This window comes from Hyperolius riggenbachi, chromosome 2, assembly GCF_040937935.1.
Source record: "Hyperolius riggenbachi isolate aHypRig1 chromosome 2, aHypRig1.pri, whole genome shotgun sequence".
NCBI classification, from domain to species: Eukaryota; Metazoa; Chordata; class Amphibia; order Anura; family Hyperoliidae; genus Hyperolius; species Hyperolius riggenbachi.
The window spans coordinates 24,991,672-25,010,380 of record NC_090647.1 but is presented as its reverse complement, the minus strand read 5'-3'; the positions used below and the strand labels follow the sequence as shown (position 1 = coordinate 25,010,380).

At 51.2% G+C, this 18,709-nt stretch overlaps 1 protein-coding gene across 8 annotated transcripts in view; it reads left to right on the top strand.

The window, feature by feature from the left end:
- Positions 1 to 18,709, top strand: part of ARAP1 (ArfGAP with RhoGAP domain, ankyrin repeat and PH domain 1) — a 485,498-nt gene that overhangs the window by 359,070 nt on the left and 107,719 nt on the right. For all 8 annotated transcript variants that reach the window (XM_068266571.1, XM_068266573.1, XM_068266569.1 and 5 more), the window contains 3 exons: positions 784 to 843; positions 2,720 to 2,783; positions 3,622 to 3,774. In XM_068266571.1, the coding sequence (XP_068122672.1) occupies positions 784 to 843; positions 2,720 to 2,783; positions 3,622 to 3,774 (277 nt within the window). The remainder of the gene's footprint in view (positions 1 to 783; positions 844 to 2,719; positions 2,784 to 3,621; positions 3,775 to 18,709) is intronic.

The following is an 18,709-nucleotide window of genomic DNA, read 5'->3' as shown; positions in this document are numbered from 1 at the left end:
CGGCTCTCCGCACGGAGATAGGCAAAAATAGCAGATCTCTGTCGGGTCCGCTCTACTGCGCAGGTGCAGGAGACTTGCGCCTGCGCAGTAGAGCGGCCGGACGGAGATTGGCTATTTTCGCCTATGGCCGTGCAGAGAGCGAATACTGCGCCTGCACTGGAGCCAAGGAGGTACATATTTACATCGCCCCCGCTCCGGGAGGATTTTTGCCGCCGGCGTGGGACCGAGGAGGACGGGGGAAGCCTCAATAGGATCCGGAGGCTTCCCCCACCCGAAGTGAGTACCCCCATAGGGGAGGTTTTTTCATTATAGATTTTCTTTAAGGTACTCATACATCTAGCGACTTGGCCACTGATCAACTGTCTGATTCAATAATTATTATTGAATTGGATGAAAATCGGTCAATGTAACCAATTTCGCGCTGGGTATGTCGATCAGACATGCTCCAAGGTGTCGGGCCGTTGTGGTCAGTTGAGTGCGTGGCAGTAACGGCGAGCATTATCGGGACGTGCAACGAAAACCACAACTCTGTCCCCCCAAATGTTCAGTGTACAGCATGCATGTGTTTTGAATGCAAATTCTATGCATCTTGGATCTGGGGCAAATAAATGTACTTGTTGCTTATTTTGATTGTCGTAATTCCAGGCTGCATATAATTTGCATGACATTTCTGTGTAAATGGATTTACTTGCATATGACGGAGTAGCTCTGATTCTGATTGGTCGCCGGGACTCTCGGCTGTTGTGACTGATGATCTTCTCTTCTCCTGTGTTTGTGTTGTAGTTGGGGATTTACCATAATGTCCAAGAATGAGAAGAACGAGAAGAATGAGAAGAGCCAGTGGTGAGTTTTGCCTTTTCTACAGGATCAGGTTGGCTGGAGCCACCATTTTTTTTTCCAGGGGGCTTCTCTTCCATTTCCTTGTGGTCTGGGGGCTCCTCTGCCATTTTCTTGTGATTCTGGTGCTCCTGTGCCATTTTCTTGGGGTTTGGGGCATCTGTATAATTTTCTTGTGGACTGGGGGCTCCTGTGCCATTTTCTTGTGTTTTCTGGGGCTCCACCGCCATTTTCTTGTTGTCTGGGGGCCTCTGTGCCATTTTGTTGTGGTCCCCCCAGGCTCCTGTGCCATTTTGTTGTGGGCTGGGAGCTTCTGTGCCATTTCCTTGTTGTCTGGGGGCTCCTGTACCATTTTCTTGTTGTCTGGGGGCTTCTGTGCCCTCAGGACCACACCAAAAGGGCTTGGACCAGTACAACAGAATACAAAAGCAGCTCAGGGTGACCCAGAACCACTAGGAAAGTATAGGGGACTATTAGAGACCAATAGACCTCCTATTAAAAAGCAACACTCAGTATAATATGCTTTCTTAAGGGAAGCCTTCACCCTGGCAAAAAAAAAAAATACGTTTCATTTAACTGAGGCTTCCCCAAGCCCCCCGCAGCTGTCCTGTGCCCTCGCCGGTCCTCGAGTGTCCTTTGGTCCCCGCTGCACATTAGTTTAGTTTTTGACCAACTGGAAGTCGGCTCCTGGCCACGTATATTCTTCTCTGCCATGCTGCTGCTCAGTGAAACTTATTTTGCTGCCAGGGTTAAGGTTCCCTTAAAAAATAAGGTATTTGCAAAAATTCAGGTTTAAGTTAGTACTGTGAGCTGGTAGGAGGGCTTTTTGGTCTCTTTTTGCCGCCTATACTTTCCTAGTGGTTCTGGGTCATCCTGAACTGCTTGGGTATTCTGATGTACTGGTCCAAGCCCCTATCCCAGAGCCTTATTAATCTCTGTCATGCACTGATGAGGACCAACAGTCTGAAACCGGCTGTCTGCATGTTGGGTTGATGTGGCTCTGTAAAATGTATATGCTACTGGCTGATGACCTAACATTGCTCGGGGTATGTACTTGGTTGTTGTTTTAGAATGACAGCAATGTACGTACTCCCCTTGAAAATAAATAGGTGAATTTTGATTGGCTGTTGTAGGCCCCACCTACTTTCATGAATATTAATCCCAGTCTCCCAATGACCAACTGTGTCAAGTTTAAGAACCCTGCCATTATCAGTTTACATTTTCCCATTTAAAATGAATGGAAATTTGGTATGCTCCGCCCCCTTTCCCTGAATTTTTAGCCTCAGCCACCAAGTGTGCCAAGATTGGTTGGCTTGATTTCAGCAAGAATGGCAAGCCTTATACATTTCCCCATTGACCTTAGTAGGTGAAATCTGATTGGCTGTTTGTAACTCCGGGTGGGAGGGGGGAGGGGGCGTGAGACCCCCAGAACATATCCCAGGTAGTACACCTTCACACAGTGGTGTAGCTAAGGAGCTGTGGGCCTCGATGTAAGTTTTACGATGCCCTAAACACACTGCACATAGCAATTGATACGGCGCACCAAAACCTGCCAATGGAACTACAGTGTCAGAGGGGCAAGAAGGGGATGGGGAACAGCTTGTTAATGATTACTACTATTCAAAATATCTATAGAAGTGATTATTATGAGCACAGGACCAATAGAGAGGTAATACTGTGCTAGAAGGAGGGCCCATTGCCCCCCCCCCCCCCCCCCAATTCGGTCGCAACCTCTGCAACCCCTATTGCTACGCCCCTGTACAAACTGTATCTTCCCCTCTAGGCTGTTAGCTGTCATATTGCGCCTTGTCAGTCAGTCACCCCCCCCCCCCCCCCCCCTGCCCACCATCCTCTATATTTGTCTCTCTATTTTTCCCCCCAGGTATCTTTGCTGCGACACAGTCGGGGAGATGAGGGAATGGCTGGCTGCATTCATGTTTGTGCAGGTAAAGTAGCAGGTTCTATTGTAGAATGCCTAATGATTTTCTCCTGACAACACAGGAGTAAAGAAAGCACTCTGACTTCCATAACTTAAAGCGGACCTAAACTCAAAACTCCCCTCGCCTCTAAAAGATACTCCACAGCATAATAACCTTTAAACAAAAAACATTTCTTTGTTACAGCTGATACAGATCCTAAAATAAATCTGCACAGTTTCTACTTCCTGATTCATGGGAGCCGACATATTGTTTACATCCTGTACTTTCAAATGGGCTTATCTGCTTATCTGCCATAGGCAGTCATGTGACCCGGGAGGGAGATCAAATTACAACTAGTTATTAGACACAGATGAGGGGGAATTATACAGGCTAAACTCTTTCAATACATACAGGGTGCATTTCTGTTATATTTTCTTGTGTCCTGTGCAAGAGTTCAGGTCCACTTTAACTTTTCTTTTGCATTGTACTTAAAGGGAACCTGAAGTGAGTGGTACATGGAGACTGCCATATTCATTTGCTTTTAAATAGTACCAGTTGCCTGGCAGCCCAGTGTCTGAATCACACATCTGATCTGCTGCATGCTTGTTCAGGGTCTATGGCTAAAAGTATTAGATGCAGAGCATCAACAAGACTGCCAGGCAATATGTATGGTTTAAAAGTAAATATATATGGCAGCCTCCATATCCCTCTCACTTCAAGTTCCCTTTAAATTGCTCTTCTGTTGTGGTAACGGTCTCCTGCCTTGCGCTGTGATCAGTAGAAGATCTGCCGGATTAGCGGTGGATCGCCCCGACCTCACGTTTTTACACCTTCTCACCGTTCACCTTTCGCCATCTTTCTGCAGTACGGCAGCCTGTGGCCGGAACAGTCCACTCCAGTGAGGACGCGAGATTCCCGAATAGACTCCTCCTTCGGGAACCGATCGCTCATCCCGATCAGAGGGACGGAGACCGATATACGAAGGAGTATCGCCGCTTTCACCGCAGACCCGCTCACAGTGAGTGACGTCATGGATGGCCTTATAATTGTGTGCAGAAAACACCCAGATATACCCACCTACGCCTAACTTACCTCCCTCTATGCTGGAAAATGTTATGCACTTCCTGTCATCTGACAAGTACTGATGTGACGAACTGTTCTGTTTATAGGCAAACAGTTTGCGTTGAACAATGGCGAACATTACATACATTCACTCCATACTTGGCGAACGTTCACAGTTGTTTTCTGCAAACTGTTTACCTACAAACAGTTGGTCACCTCACTACTGACAAGTAGATAAAGCTCAACCCGGATACAGCTGAACTAACCAACTTAAAGGGAATGTCCAAGCAAAATAAAAAAATGAGTTTCACTTACCTGGGGCTTCTACCAGCCCCATGCAGCCATCCTGCGCCCTCGCAGTCACTCACCTCTGCTCCAGTCCCCCGCCACCAGCTAGTTCTGCTTCTACCAGCCCCATGCAGCCATCCTGTGCCCTCATAGTCACTCACTGCTGCTCCAGTCCCCCGCCACCAGCTAGTTCTGCTTCTACCAGCCCCATGCAGCCGTCCTGTGCCCACATAGTCACTCATTGCTGCTCCAGTCCCCCGCCACCAGCTAGTTCTGCTTCTACCAGCCCCATGCAGCCGTCCAGTGCCCACATAGTCACTCATTGCTGCTCCAGTCCCCCACCACCAGCTAGTTCTGCTTCTACCAGCCCCATGCAGCCATCCTGCGCCCTCGCAGTCACTCACTGCTGCTCCAGTCCCCCGCCGCCAGCTAGTTCTGCTTCTACCAGCCCCATGCAGCCATCCTGTGCCCTCGTAGTCACTCACTGCTGCTCCAGTCCCCCACCACCAGCTAGTTCTGCTTCTACCAGCCCCATGCAGCCATCCTGCGCCCTTGCAGTCACTCACTGCTGCTCCAGTCCCTCGCTGCCAGCTAGTTCTGCTTCTACCAGCCCCATGCAGCCGTCCTGTGCCCACATAGTCACTCATTGCTGCTCCAGTCCCCCGCCACCAGCTAGTTCTGCTTCTACCAGCCCCATGCAGCCGTCCAGTGCCCACATAGTCACTCATTGCTGCTCCAGTCCCCCACCACCAGCTAGTTCTGCTTCTACCAGCCCCATGCAGCCATCCTGCGCCCTCGCAGTCACTCACTGCTGCTCCAGTCCCCCGCCACCAGCTAGTTCTGCTTCTCCCAGCCCCATGCAGCCATCCTGTGCCCTCGTAGTCACTCACTGCTGCTCCAGTCCCCCGCCACCAGCTAGTTCTGCTTCTCCCAGCCCCATGCAGCCATCCTGCGCCCTCGTAGTCACTCACTGCTGCTCCACTCCCCCGCCACCAGCTAGTTCTGCTTCTCCCAGCCCCATGCAGCCATCCTGTGCCCTCGTAGTCACTCACTGCTGCTCCAGTCCCCCGCCACCAGCTAGTTCTGCTTCTCCGAGCCCCATGCAGCCATCCTGTGCCCTCGTAGTCACTCACTGCTGCTCCAGTCCCCCGCCACCAGCTAGTTCTGCTTCTCCCAGCCCCATGCAGCCATGCTGCGCCCTCGCAGTCACTCACTGCTGCTCCAGTCCCCCGCCGCCAGCTAGTTCTGCTTCTCCCAGCCCCATGCAGCCATCCTGCGCCCTCGCAGTCACTCACTGCTGCTCCACTCCCCCGCCACCAGCTAGTTCTGCTTCTCCCAGCCCCATGCAGCCATCCTGTGCCCTCGTAGTCACTCGCTGCTGCTCCAGTCCCCCGCCACCAGCTAGTTCTGCTTCTCCCAGCCCCATGCAGCCATCCTGCGCCCTTGTAGTTACTCACTGCTGCTCCAGTCCCCCGCCGCCAGCTAGTTCTGCTTCTCCCAGCCCCATGCAGCCATCCTGCGCCCTCGCAGTCACTCACTGCTGCTCCAGTCCCCCGCCACCAGCTAGTTCTGCTTCTCCCAGCCCCATGCAGCCATCCTGTGCCCTCGTAGTCACTCACTGCTGCTCCAGTCCCCCGCCACCAGCTAGTTCTGCTTCTCCCAGCCCCATGCAGCCGTCCTGTGCCCACATAGTCACTCATTGCTGCTCCAGTCCCCCGCCACCAGCTAGTTCTGCTTCTACCAGCCCCATGCAGCCATCCTGTGCCCTCGTAGTCACTCATTGCTGCTCCAGTCCCCCGCCACCAGCTAGTTCTGCTTCTATCAGCCCCATGCTGCCATCCTGCGCCCACGTAGTCACTCACTGCTGCTCCAGTCCCCCGCCGCCAGCTAGTTCTGCTTCTCCCAGCCCCATGCAGCCATCCTGCGCCCTCGCAGTCACTCACTGCTGCTCCAGTCCCCCGCCACCAGCTAGTTCTGCTTCTCCCAGCCCATGCAGCCATCCTGTGCCCTCGTAGTCACTCACTGCTGCTCCAGTCCCCCGCCACCAGCTAGTTCTGCTTCTCCCAGCCCCATGCAGCCATCCTGCGCCCTCGTAGTTACTCACTGCTGCTCCAGTCCCCCGCCGCCAGCTAGTTCTGCTTCTCCCAGCCCCATGCAGCCATCCTGCGCCCTCGCAGTCACTCACTGCTGCTCCAGTCCCCCGCCACCAGCTAGTTCTGCTTCTCCCAGCCCCATGCAGCCATCCTGCGCCCTCGTAGTCACTCATTGCTGCTCCAGTCGCTCGCTGCCAGCTAGTTCTGCTTCTACCAGCCCCATGCAGCCATCCTGTGCCCACATAGTCACTCATTGCTGCTCCAGTCCCCCGCCACCAGCTAGTTCTGCTTCTACCAGCCCCATGCAGCCATCCTGTGCCCTCGTAGTCACTCATTGCAGCTCCAGTCCCCCGCCACCAGCTAGTTCTGCTTCTATCAGCCCCATGCTGCCATCCTGCGCCCACGTAGTCACTCACTGCTGCTCCAGTCCCCCGCCACCAGCTAGTTCTGCTTCTCCCAGCCCCATGCAGCCATCCTGTGCCCTCGTAGACACTGCTGCTCCAGTCCCCCGCCGCCAGCTAGTTCTGCTTCTATCAGCCCCATGCAGCCATCCTGTGCCCTCGTAGTCACTCACTGCTGCTCCAGTCCCCCGCCACCAGCTAGTTCTGCTTCTCCCAGCCCCATGCAGCCGTCCTGTGCCCACATAGTCACTCATTGCTGCTCCAGTCCCCCGCCACCAGCTAGTTCTGCTTATACCAGCCCCATGCAGCCATCCTGTGCCCTCGTAGTCACTCATTGCTGCTCCAGTCCCCCGCCACCAGCTAGTTCTGCTTCTATCAGCCCCATGCTGCCATCCTGCGCCCACGTAGTCACTCACTGCTGCTCCAGTCCCCCGCCGCCAGCTAGTTCTGCTTCTCCCAGCCCCATGCAGCCATCCTGCGCCCTCGCAGTCACTCACTGCTGCTCCAGTCCCCCGCCACCAGCTAGTTCTGCTTCTCCCAGCCCATGCAGCCATCCTGTGCCCTCGTAGTCACTCACTGCTGCTCCAGTCCCCCGCCACCAGCTAGTTCTGCTTCTCCCAGCCCCATGCAGCCATCCTGCGCCCTCGTAGTTACTCACTGCTGCTCCAGTCCCCCGCCGCCAGCTAGTTCTGCTTCTCCCAGCCCCATGCAGCCATCCTGCGCCCTCGCAGTCACTCACTGCTGCTCCAGTCCCCCGCCACCAGCTAGTTCTGCTTCTCCCAGCCCCATGCAGCCATCCTGCGCCCTCGTAGTCACTCATTGCTGCTCCAGTCGCTCGCTGCCAGCTAGTTCTGCTTCTACCAGCCCCATGCAGCCATCCTGTGCCCACATAGTCACTCATTGCTGCTCCAGTCCCCCGCCACCAGCTAGTTCTGCTTCTACCAGCCCCATGCAGCCATCCTGTGCCCTCGTAGTCACTCATTGCAGCTCCAGTCCCCCGCCACCAGCTAGTTCTGCTTCTATCAGCCCCATGCTGCCATCCTGCGCCCACGTAGTCACTCACTGCTGCTCCAGTCCCCCGCCGCCAGCTAGTTCTGCTTCTATCAGCCCCATGCAGCCGTCCTATGCCCACATAGTCACTCATTGCTGCTCCAGTCCCCCGCCACCAGCTAGTTCTGCTTCTCCCAGCCCCATGCAGCCATCCTGCGCCCACGTAGTCACTCACTGCTGCTCCAGTCCCCCGCCGCCAGCTAGTTCTGCTTCTACCAGCCCCATGTAGCCATCCTGCGCCCTCGCAGTCACTCACTGCTGCTCCAGTCCCCCGCCACCAGCTAGTTCTGCTTCTGCCAGCCCCATGCAGCCATCCTGTGCCCTCGTAGTCACTCATTGCTGCTCCAGTCGCTCGCTGCCAGCTAGTTCTGCTTCTACCAGCCCCATGCAGCCATCCTGTGCCCACATAGTCACTCATTGCTGCTCCAGGCCCCCGCCACCAGCTAGTTCTGCTTCTACCAGCCCCATGCAGCCATCCTGTGCCCTCGTAGTCACTCATTGCAGCTCCAGTCCCCCGCCACCAGCTAGTTCTGCTTCTATCAGCCCCATGCTGCCATCCTGCGCCCACGTAGTCACTCACTGCTGCTCCAGTCCCCCGCCACCAGCTAGTTCTGCTTCTCCCAGCCCCATGCAGCCATCCTGTGCCCTCGTAGACACTGCTGCTCCAGTCCCCCGCCGCCAGCTAGTTCTGCTTCTATCAGCCCCATGCAGCCGTCCTGTGCCCACATAGTCACTCATTGCTGCTCCAGTCCCCCGCCACCAGCTAGTTCTTCTTCTCCCAGCCCCATGCAGCCATCCTGCGCCCACGTAGTCACTCACTGCTGCTCCAGTCCCCCGCCGCCAGCTAGTTCTGCTTCTACCAGCCCCATGTAGCCATCCTGCGCCCTCGCAGTCACTCACTGCTGCTCCAGTCCCCCGCCACCAGCTAGTTCTGCTTCTGCCAGCCCCATGCAGCCATCCTGTGCCCCCGTAGTCACTCACTGCTGCTCCAGTCCCCCGCCACCAGCTAGTTCTGCTTCTACCAGCCCCATGCAGCCTTCCTGTGCCCTCGTAGTCACTCACTGCTGCTCCAGTCCCCCGCCACCAGCTAGTTCTGCTTCTACCAGCCCCATGCAGCCATCCTGTGCCCTCGTAGTCACTCACTGCTGCTCCAGTCCCCCGCCACCAGCTAGTTCTGCTTCTACCAGCCCCATGCAGCCATCCTGTGCCCTCGTAGTCACTCATTGCTGCTCCAGTCCCCCGCCACCAGCTAGTTCTGCTTCTACCAGCCTCATGCAGCCGTCCTGTGCCCTCGTAGTCACTCATTGCTGCTCCAGTCCCCCGTCCAGCTAGTTCTGCTTCTCCCAGCCCCATGCAGCCATCCTGTGCCCCCGTAGTCACTCACTGCTGCTCCAGTCCCCCGCTGCCAGCTAGTTCTGCTTCTACCAGCCCCATGCAGTCATCCTGTGCCCCCGTAGTCACTCACTGCTGCTCCAGTCCCCCGCTGCCAGCTAGTTCTGCTTCTACCAACCCCATGCAGCCATCCTGTGCCCTCGTAGTCACTCACTGCTGCTCCAGTCCCCCGCTGGCAGCTAGTTCTGCTTCTACCAGCCCCATGCAGCCATCCTGTGCCCTCGTAGTCACTCACTGCTGCTCCAGTCCCCCGCCACCAGCTAGTTCTGCTTCTACCAGCCCCATGCAGCCTTCCTGTGCCCTCGTAGTCACTCACTGCTGCTCCAGTCCCCCGCCACCAGCTAGTTCTGCTTCTACCAGCCCCATGCAGCCATCCTGTGCCCTCGTAGTCACTCACTGCTGCTCCAGTCCCCCGCCACCAGCTAGTTCTGCTTCTACCAGCCCCATGCAGCCATCCTGTGCCCTCGTAGTCACTCATTGCTGCTCCAGTCCCCCGCTTCCAGCTAGTTCTGCTTCTATCAGCCCCATGCAGCCATCCTGTGCCCTCGTAGTCGCTCACTGCTGCTCCAGTCCCCCGCTGCCAGCTAGTTCTGCTTCTACAAACAGTCAGGATGCCGGGGTCCTCACCCACACAGGCTTCACACACCTGGTCCGCCGGTGCTCAAACACTCCGTGGCTCACCACTCCACCAATGTGTTACAATAACAAAGATACGAGGTCGGCACTCCACTGGCGATAATAAACTTGCGTTTATTGAAAAAGCTGCAAACACGACATGTTTCGGGGTCACCCCCTTCCTCAAGTGTACATACAACCTTGACACTCAGTCTTCTAATATACCACAACCACTAAAGTGCACCACACCCTACAATACAGGACACACCCCTCCGGTCAGCAGACCAAAGTGATGTCATACGGATTAACCCTGCAGGATCAATCCCAGAAATTACTTACTGGGCACTACATATATAATGTCTACCCAGCTAAACACTGAGGTAAACATGAGTATAGCATACATAAGCCTAAGCAGTAGTACAAACATGCGGGCCATATTAGTCAATTAATGTCATTTATGCAACGACTCACAGACCCACAGGCCCAGGGATACGACATGTTCCCTTTCTCCTCCGCCCACCACACGATGACAATCATCATGACCTAGGGGAGAAACACATTGGAAAACAATCATCAGCAGTGAATGATGCAATTTTTACATGCTTACATATTATTATGTGACACATTACAGGAAGCATTTTAGGCTGAACATATCATTTAAACCCTTTGGGCTCACTGAATCAAGCCTCCTCATCCATCTTGCCTCCTTCTGCAGCAACAATCTATCCCTATCTCCTCCTCTAGTGATTGGGGGTACATGGTCTAGCACCATCCATTTGAGCTGCGACACACCGTGACCACGGGTATGGAAATGCCTTCCCACCGGTGTATGACTGCTCGGTTTGGATGGGTCAAACCCTCGGATAGAGCCCCTGTGTTCCTGTATTCTGGTCTTCACGTCTCTTGTGGTCTTACCCACATACAGCAACCCACAGGGGCACTTCAATGCATAAACGACAAACTCACTGCAGCAAGTATACATGGATTGAATTTTAATTTGTTTCCCAGAATATGGGTGCGTAACATGCTCACCTTTGATAATTGCGCTGCAGCAGTTGCAGTTCAGGCATGGAAACGTACCCCTTTTCTTTGTAAGTTTGCTCATCTCCACACATCTTTCAGATAGATCAACCTTGCTGACCATGTTTTTTATTGTCTTCCCTCTTTTGAATGAAAACAGTGGGAGTTCTTTAAACACTTCTCCATATGTGGGATCTTGTTGCAACACCGGCCAGTATTTCTTTACAATTTGCCTGACAGCCCCTGATTGGTTACAGTAGGTTTGAACAAACGGAATCTGTTTAGAGGTTTTATCAATTTTGGGTTTCCCCTTCAACACTGACTCTCTATTGATCCCGCCCACCTCTGTTCTCACTTTCTCCAATGTTTTAGGGTCATACCCTTTAGAAACAAATTTGGTCATCAATTTCTCAGCGGCCGCCTGATAACCCTCATCTGTGGATGCTATCCTTCTAGCTCTTAAAAACTGTCCCTTTGGGATGGCCTTGATGACATTACGATTGTGGAAGCTATCAACTCGGAGCAGGTTGTTACGATCCGTTGGCTTTGTATACAGATCTGTACGCAACCCCCCCTGTGATACAGAGATGGAGACATCCAAATACTGTATTACTCTATCCGAGTACTCCATGGTAAACTTAATGGTTGAATGAGCAACATTAGCTTCACTCACCATCTGTTGCAGTTTCTCAACCTCTCCCTGCCACACAATCAGGATGTCGTCCACAAATCTGTAGTAACCAATAATTTCGTTACAGTATTTGGCATTTTTGACAAACATTTGCTGTTCAAGCTTATACATAAACAGGTTGGCGAATGATGGAGCCACCGGCGACCCCATACTCGTGCCCTGTTTCTGCAAATAGTACTCATTGCCAAACTTGAAATAATTGTTCACCAACACCATTTCCAAACAATCAAGCAGGAAAAAGATTAATCGGTTATCCATGGAGGTTTCCAATAGCAACTCCTCAATGTACCTCATTCCCTCTTCATGTGGAATTGAGGTAAATAAACTTTGCACATCGAGAGTTGCCAGTATCACCCCCTCATAATCAATATTCAATATTTTCAACCTTTGCAACAGGTCAGTCGTATCTTTTAGGCACCAAGGTATCCCCTTCACCAGATCCTGCAGATAATGATCCACAAACTTTGATAAGGGATACAACACTGACCCCACAGCTGAAACAATAGGACGTCCGGGGGGCTGAGTCAAATTTTTATGTATCTTTGGTAATAGATACAATAATGGTACCTGCGGGTGTTCTACCTCTAAGAACTCCGCCGTCCCTTTTGTGATCAGGCCAAGTAACAAGGCTTCATTTGCCATATGATCAACTTTGGTCTTGATGACCCATGTAGGATCATTTCTACATTTTTCATAATGGCCAGGTACTTGTAACTGTCTGAGAGCCTCTTGTATATATTGTTCTTTGTCAAGGACAACAGTGGCACCCCCTTTATCCGCTTTAATGACAATTATACACTCATTGCTCTTCAGGGATTTAAGCGCCTGTTTCTCACTAATGGTTAAATTATCTTTGCACCTAGAACCCTTGTTGTCCCAAACACTCTGCACCTCAGTGTACACAAGATTCTTAAACAGCTGCAAAGATGGTGTCATTAAATCAGGCATCCACTTGCTCTTTTTCCTCAGTGTGTCTCATGAGGTACCCCCTGTGGAATCTTTGAAACACATTTTCAGTTGTAGGCTTCTAATAAACCTATGAAACTCTATTTCCCAATCAAAGAAATCACGTGAGAACACAGGTATGAAGCCTAACCCTTTGTCAAGCACGGATTGTTCTGCTTCCGTTAACTGGTAAGAAGAAATATTCACCACTAGGGTTCTTACCTCTTCCCCTGTTTCCCCCTGTTCCTCTGTGGGTAGTGGTCGCGCGGAAGGGGTGCCCTGGGGTTGCGGCGAGGCTTTACTGGATCTGCTTCTCTGCCTGCTCCTCCTCTGCCGCTTTCCCCTCCTGTGTCTGCAGGATCCCGGCCTTCCTGAAAATCCTGCTGGTAATCAGCCGATTCGGAAGCCGAGCTGTATTCACCGCCTGTGCTTCCCCCACTGCCGTCCGGTTGTGCAGGGCCCTGTGGACGTTGTCCCCGAGGTTTCCTCTGCTTTCTCTGCCGGTGCCTTGGCTGCCGATGCGGCCTGGGATTCTCTCCGCCTCCACTTCCTGCTGCACCACTTCCGGGTGTGTCACCTCCTCCTGGTGCCGGCTGGGGACGGCGCTGAGTGCGGCGTTCCGCCTTCCAAGTGTAAACTCTGCCCAGCCTGTAATCCTCGGCGTCCCTGGCGATCTTTCCTTGCTTCCTTTGCAGAATCACCTGGCGGGCCTCCTCCAATTTCTCCTGCTGCTCCTGGCACAAGCTGGCGAACTGCTCCTCAGGTAATGCAGCCTTGATTTTCTCCTCTTTTTCCACAATCTGTTTTTTAAGGCCCGTCACTTTCACTTGTAGCCTCTCCACAGTTAGTAACATTACATCCAGGCTCCCCTTATTAAGGATCTCGAAGAACCTGGTCACAAATAAGGGATCATCATTCAGCAAAGTAGATCTTAGACCGATGCGATATCCCCTCGGGATGCGTTTACTTCTAATGTAGTCAGCAAGAAACGATTGGTGCAATGTGAGGCTCAAGACTTGCTTCTTTAGTTCAAACACTTCCTTTTGTATCCCAACATCTGCTGATCCTGGGACAGTGGCGAATGATTCACATTCCACCTGGCTTAATATCCTTGTGATGTCATCATCATTATATGCAAAAGTCACTGCAAAGCTGACAGGTTCCGACAACTGTACTTCTGCTGTCTCGGCTTCCAGACTAGTGTCGTCGTCCATTGGGGACAGGGGAGTACTCCCGGCTGGTGAAAAGGCAATGCAAACAGTCAGGATGCCGGGGTCCTCACCCACCCAGGCTTCACACACCTGGTCCGCCGGTGCTCAAACACTCCGTGGCTCACCACTCCACCAATGTGTTACAATAACAAAGATACGAGGTCGGCACTCCACTGGCGATAATAAACTTGCGTTTATTGAAAAAGCTGCAAACACGACATGTTTCGGGGTCACCCCCTTCCTCAAGTGTACATACAACCTTGACACTCAGTCTTCTAATATACCACAACCACTAAAGTGCACCACACCCTACAATACAGGACACACCCCTCCGGTCAGCAGACCAAAGTGATGTCATACGGATTAACCCTGCAGGATCAATCCCAGAAATTACTTACTGGGCACTACATATATAATGTCTACCCAGCTAAACACTGAGGTAAACATGAGTATAGCATACATAAGCCTAAGCAGTAGTACAAACATGCGGGCCATATTAGTCAATTAATGTCATTTATGCAACGACTCACAGACCCACAGGCCCAGGGATACGACATGTTCCCTTTCTCCTCCGCCCACCACACGATGACAATCATCATGACCTAGGGGAGAAACACATTGGAAAACAATCATCAGCAGTGAATGATGCAATTTTTACATGCTTACATATTATTATGTGACACATTACAGGAAGCATTTTAGGCTGAACATATCATTTAAACCCTTTGGGCTCACTGAATCAAGCCTCCTCATCCATCTTGCCTCCTTCTGCAGCAACAATCTATCCCTATCTCCTCCTCTAGTGAGTGGGGGTACATGGTCTAGCACCATCCATTTGAGCTGCGACACACCGTGACCACGGGTATGGAAATGCCTTCCCACCGGTGTATGACTGCTCGGTTTGGATGGGTCAAACCCTCGGATAGAGCCCCTGTGTTCCTGTATTCTGGTCTTCACGTCTCTTGTGGTCTTACCCACATACAGCAACCCACAGGGGCACTTCAATGCATAAACGACAAACTCACTGCAGCAAGTATACATGGATTGAATTTTAATTTGTTTCCCAGAATATGGGTGCGTAACATGCTCACCTTTGATAATTGCGCTGCAGCAGTTGCAGTTCAGGCATGGAAACGTACCCCTTTTCTTTGTAAGTTTGCTCATCTCCACACATCTTTCAGATAGATCAACCTTGCTGACCATGTTTTTTATTGTCTTCCCTCTTTTGAATGAAAACAGTGGGAGTTCTTTAAACACTTCTCCATATGTGGGATCTTGTTGCAACACCGGCCAGTATTTCTTTACAATTTGCCTGACAGCCCCTGATTGGTTACAGTAGGTTTGAACAAACGGAATCTGTTTAGAGGTTTTATCAATTTTGGGTTTCCCCTTCAACACTGACTCTCTATTGATCCCGCCCACCTCTGTTCTCACTTTCTCCAATGTTTTAGGGTCATACCCTTTAGAAACAAATTTGGTCATCAATTTCTCAGCGGCCGCCTGATAACCCTCATCTGTGGATGCTATCCTTCTAGCTCTTAAAAACTGTCCCTTTGGGATGGCCTTGATGACATTACGATTGTGGAAGCTATCAACTCGGAGCAGGTTGTTACGATCCGTTGGCTTTGTATACAGATCTGTACGCAACCCCCCCTGTGATACAGAGATGGAGACATCCAAATACTGTATTACTCTATCCGAGTACTCCATGGTAAACTTAATGGTTGAATGAGCAACATTAGCTTCACTCACCATCTGTTGCAGTTTCTCAACCTCTCCCTGCCACACAATCAGGATGTCGTCCACAAATCTGTAGTAACCAATAATTTCGTTACAGTATTTGGCATTTTTGACAAACATTTGCTGTTCAAGCTTATACATAAACAGGTTGGCGAATGATGGAGCCACCGGCGACCCCATACTCGTGCCCTGTTTCTGCAAATAGTACTCATTGCCAAACTTGAAATAATTGTTCACCAACACCATTTCCAAACAATCAAGCAGGAAAAAGATTAATCGGTTATCCATGGAGGTTTCCAATAGCAACTCCTCAATGTACCTCATTCCCTCTTCATGTGGAATTGAGGTAAATAAACTTTGCACATCGAGAGTTGCCAGTATCACCCCCTCATAATCAATATTCAATATTTTCAACCTTTGCAACAGGTCAGTCGTATCTTTTAGGCACCAAGGTATCCCCTTCACCAGATCCTGCAGATAATGATCCACAAACTTTGATAAGGGATACAACACTGACCCCACAGCTGAAACAATAGGACGTCCGGGGGGCTGAGTCAAATTTTTATGTATCTTTGGTAATAGATACAATAATGGTACCTGCGGGTGTTCTACCTCTAAGAACTCCGCCGTCCCTTTTGGGATCAGGCCAAGTAACAAGGCTTCATTTGCCATATGATCAACTTTGGTCTTGATGACCCATGTAGGATCATTTCTACATTTTTCATAATGGCCAGGTACTTGTAACTGTCTGAGAGCCTCTTGTATATATTGTTCTTTGTCAAGGACAACAGTGGCACCCCCTTTATCCGCTTTAATGACAATTATACACTCATTGCTCTTCAGGGATTTAAGCGCCTGTTTCTCACTAATGGTTAAATTATCTTTGCACCTAGAACCCTTGTTGTCCCAAACACTCTGCACCTCAGTGTACACAAGATTCTTAAACAGCTGCAAAGATGGTGTCATTAAATCAGGCATCCACTTGCTCTTTTTCCTCAGTGTGTCTCATGAGGTACCCCCTGTGGAATCTTTGAAACACATTTTCAGTTGTAGGCTTCTAATAAACCTATGAAACTCTATTTCCCAATCAAAGAAATCACGTGAGAACACAGGTATGAAGCCTAACCCTTTGTCAAGCACGGATTGTTCTGCTTCCGTTAACTGGTAAGAAGAAATATTCACCACTAGGGTTCTTACCTCTTCCCCTGTTTCCCCCTGTTCCTCTGTGGGTAGTGGTCGCGCGGAAGGGGTGCCCTGGGGTTGCGGCGAGGCTTTACTGGATCTGCTTCTCTGCCTGCTCCTCCTCTGCCGCTTTCCCCTCCTGTGTCTGCAGGATCCCGGCCTTCCTGAAAATCCTGCTGGTAATCAGCCGATTCGGAAGCCGAGCTGTATTCACCGCCTGTGCTTCCCCCACTGCCGTCCGGTTGTGCAGGGCCCTGTGGACGTTGTCCCCGAGGTTTCCTCTGCTTTCTCTGCCGGTGCCTTGGCTGCCGATGCGGCCTGGGATTCTCTCCGCCTCCACTTCCTGCTGCACCACTTCCGGGTGTGTCACCTCCTCCTGGTGCCGGCTGGGGACGGCGCTGAGTGCGGCGTTCCGCCTTCCAAGTGTAAACTCTGCCCAGCCTGTAATCCTCGGCGTCCCTGGCGATCTTTCCTTGCTTCCTTTGCAGAATCACCTGGCGGGCCTCCTCCAATTTCTCCTGCTGCTCCTGGCACAAGCTGGCGAACTGCTCCTCAGGTAATGCAGCCTTGATTTTCTCCTCTTTTTCCACAATCTGTTTTTTAAGGCCCGTCACTTTCACTTGTAGCCTCTCCACAGTTAGTAACATTACATCCAGGCTCCCCTTATTAAGGATCTCGAAGAACCTGGTCACAAATAAGGGATCATCATTCAGCAAAGTAGATCTTAGACCGATGCGATATCCCCTCGGGATGCGTTTACTTCTAATGTAGTCAGCAAGAAACGATTGGTGCAATGTGAGGCTCAAGACTTGCTTCTTTAGTTCAAACACTTCCTTTTGTATCCCAACATCTGCTGATCCTGGGACAGTGGCGAATGATTCACATTCCACCTGGCTTAATATCCTTGTGATGTCATCATCATTATATGCAAAAGTCACTGCAAAGCTGACAGGTTCCGACAACTGTACTTCTGCTGTCTCGGCTTCCAGACTAGTGTCGTCGTCCATTGGGGACAGGGGAGTACTCCCGGCTGGTGAAAAGGCAATGCAAACAGTCAGGATGCCGGGGTCCTCACCCACCCAGGCTTCACACACCTGGTCCGCCGGTGCTCAAACACTCCGTGGCTCACCACTCCACCAATGTGTTACAATAACAAAGATACGAGGTCGGCACTCCACTGGCGATAATAAACTTGCGTTTATTGAAAAAGCTGCAAACACGACATGTTTCGGGGTCACCCCCTTCCTCAAGTGTACATACAACCTTGACACTCAGTCTTCTAATATACCACAACCACTAAAGTGCACCACACCCTACAATACAGGACACACCCCTCCGGTCAGCAGACCAAAGTGATGTCATACGGATTAACCCTGCAGGATCAATCCCAGAAATTACTTACTGGGCACTACATATATAATGTCTACCCAGCTAAACACTGAGGTAAACATGAGTATAGCATACATAAGCCTAAGCAGTAGTACAAACATGCGGGCCATATTAGTCAATTAATGTCATTTATGCAACGACTCACAGACCCACAGGCCCAGGGATACGACATGTTCCCTTTCTCCTCCGCCCACCACACGATGACAATCATCATGACCTAGGGGAGAAACACATTGGAAAACAATCATCAGCAGTGAATGATGCAATTTTTACATGCTTACATATTATTATGTGACACATTACAGGAAGCATTTTAGGCTGAACATATCATTTAAACCCTTTGGGCTCACTGAATCAAGCCTCCTCATCCATCTTGCCTCCTTCTGCAGCAACAATCTATCCCTATCTCCTCCTCTAGTGATTGGGGGTACATGGTCTAGCACCATCCATTTGAGCTGCGACACACCGTGACCACGGGTATGGAAATGCCTTCCCACCGGTGTATGACTGCTCGGTTTGGATGGGTCAAACCCTCGGATAGAGCCCCTGTGTTCCTGTATTCTGGTCTTCACGTCTCTTGTGGTCTTACCCACATACAGCAACCCACAGGGGCACTTCAATGCATAAACGACAAACTCACTGCAGCAAGTATACATGGATTGAATTTTAATTTGTTTCCCAGAATATGGGTGCGTAACATGCTCACCTTTGATAATTGCGCTGCAGCAGTTGCAGTTCAGGCATGGAAACGTACCCCTTTTCTTTGTAAGTTTGCTCATCTCCACACATCTTTCAGATAGATCAACCTTGCTGACCATGTTTTTTATTGTCTTCCCTCTTTTGAATGAAAACAGTGGGAGTTCTTTAAACACTT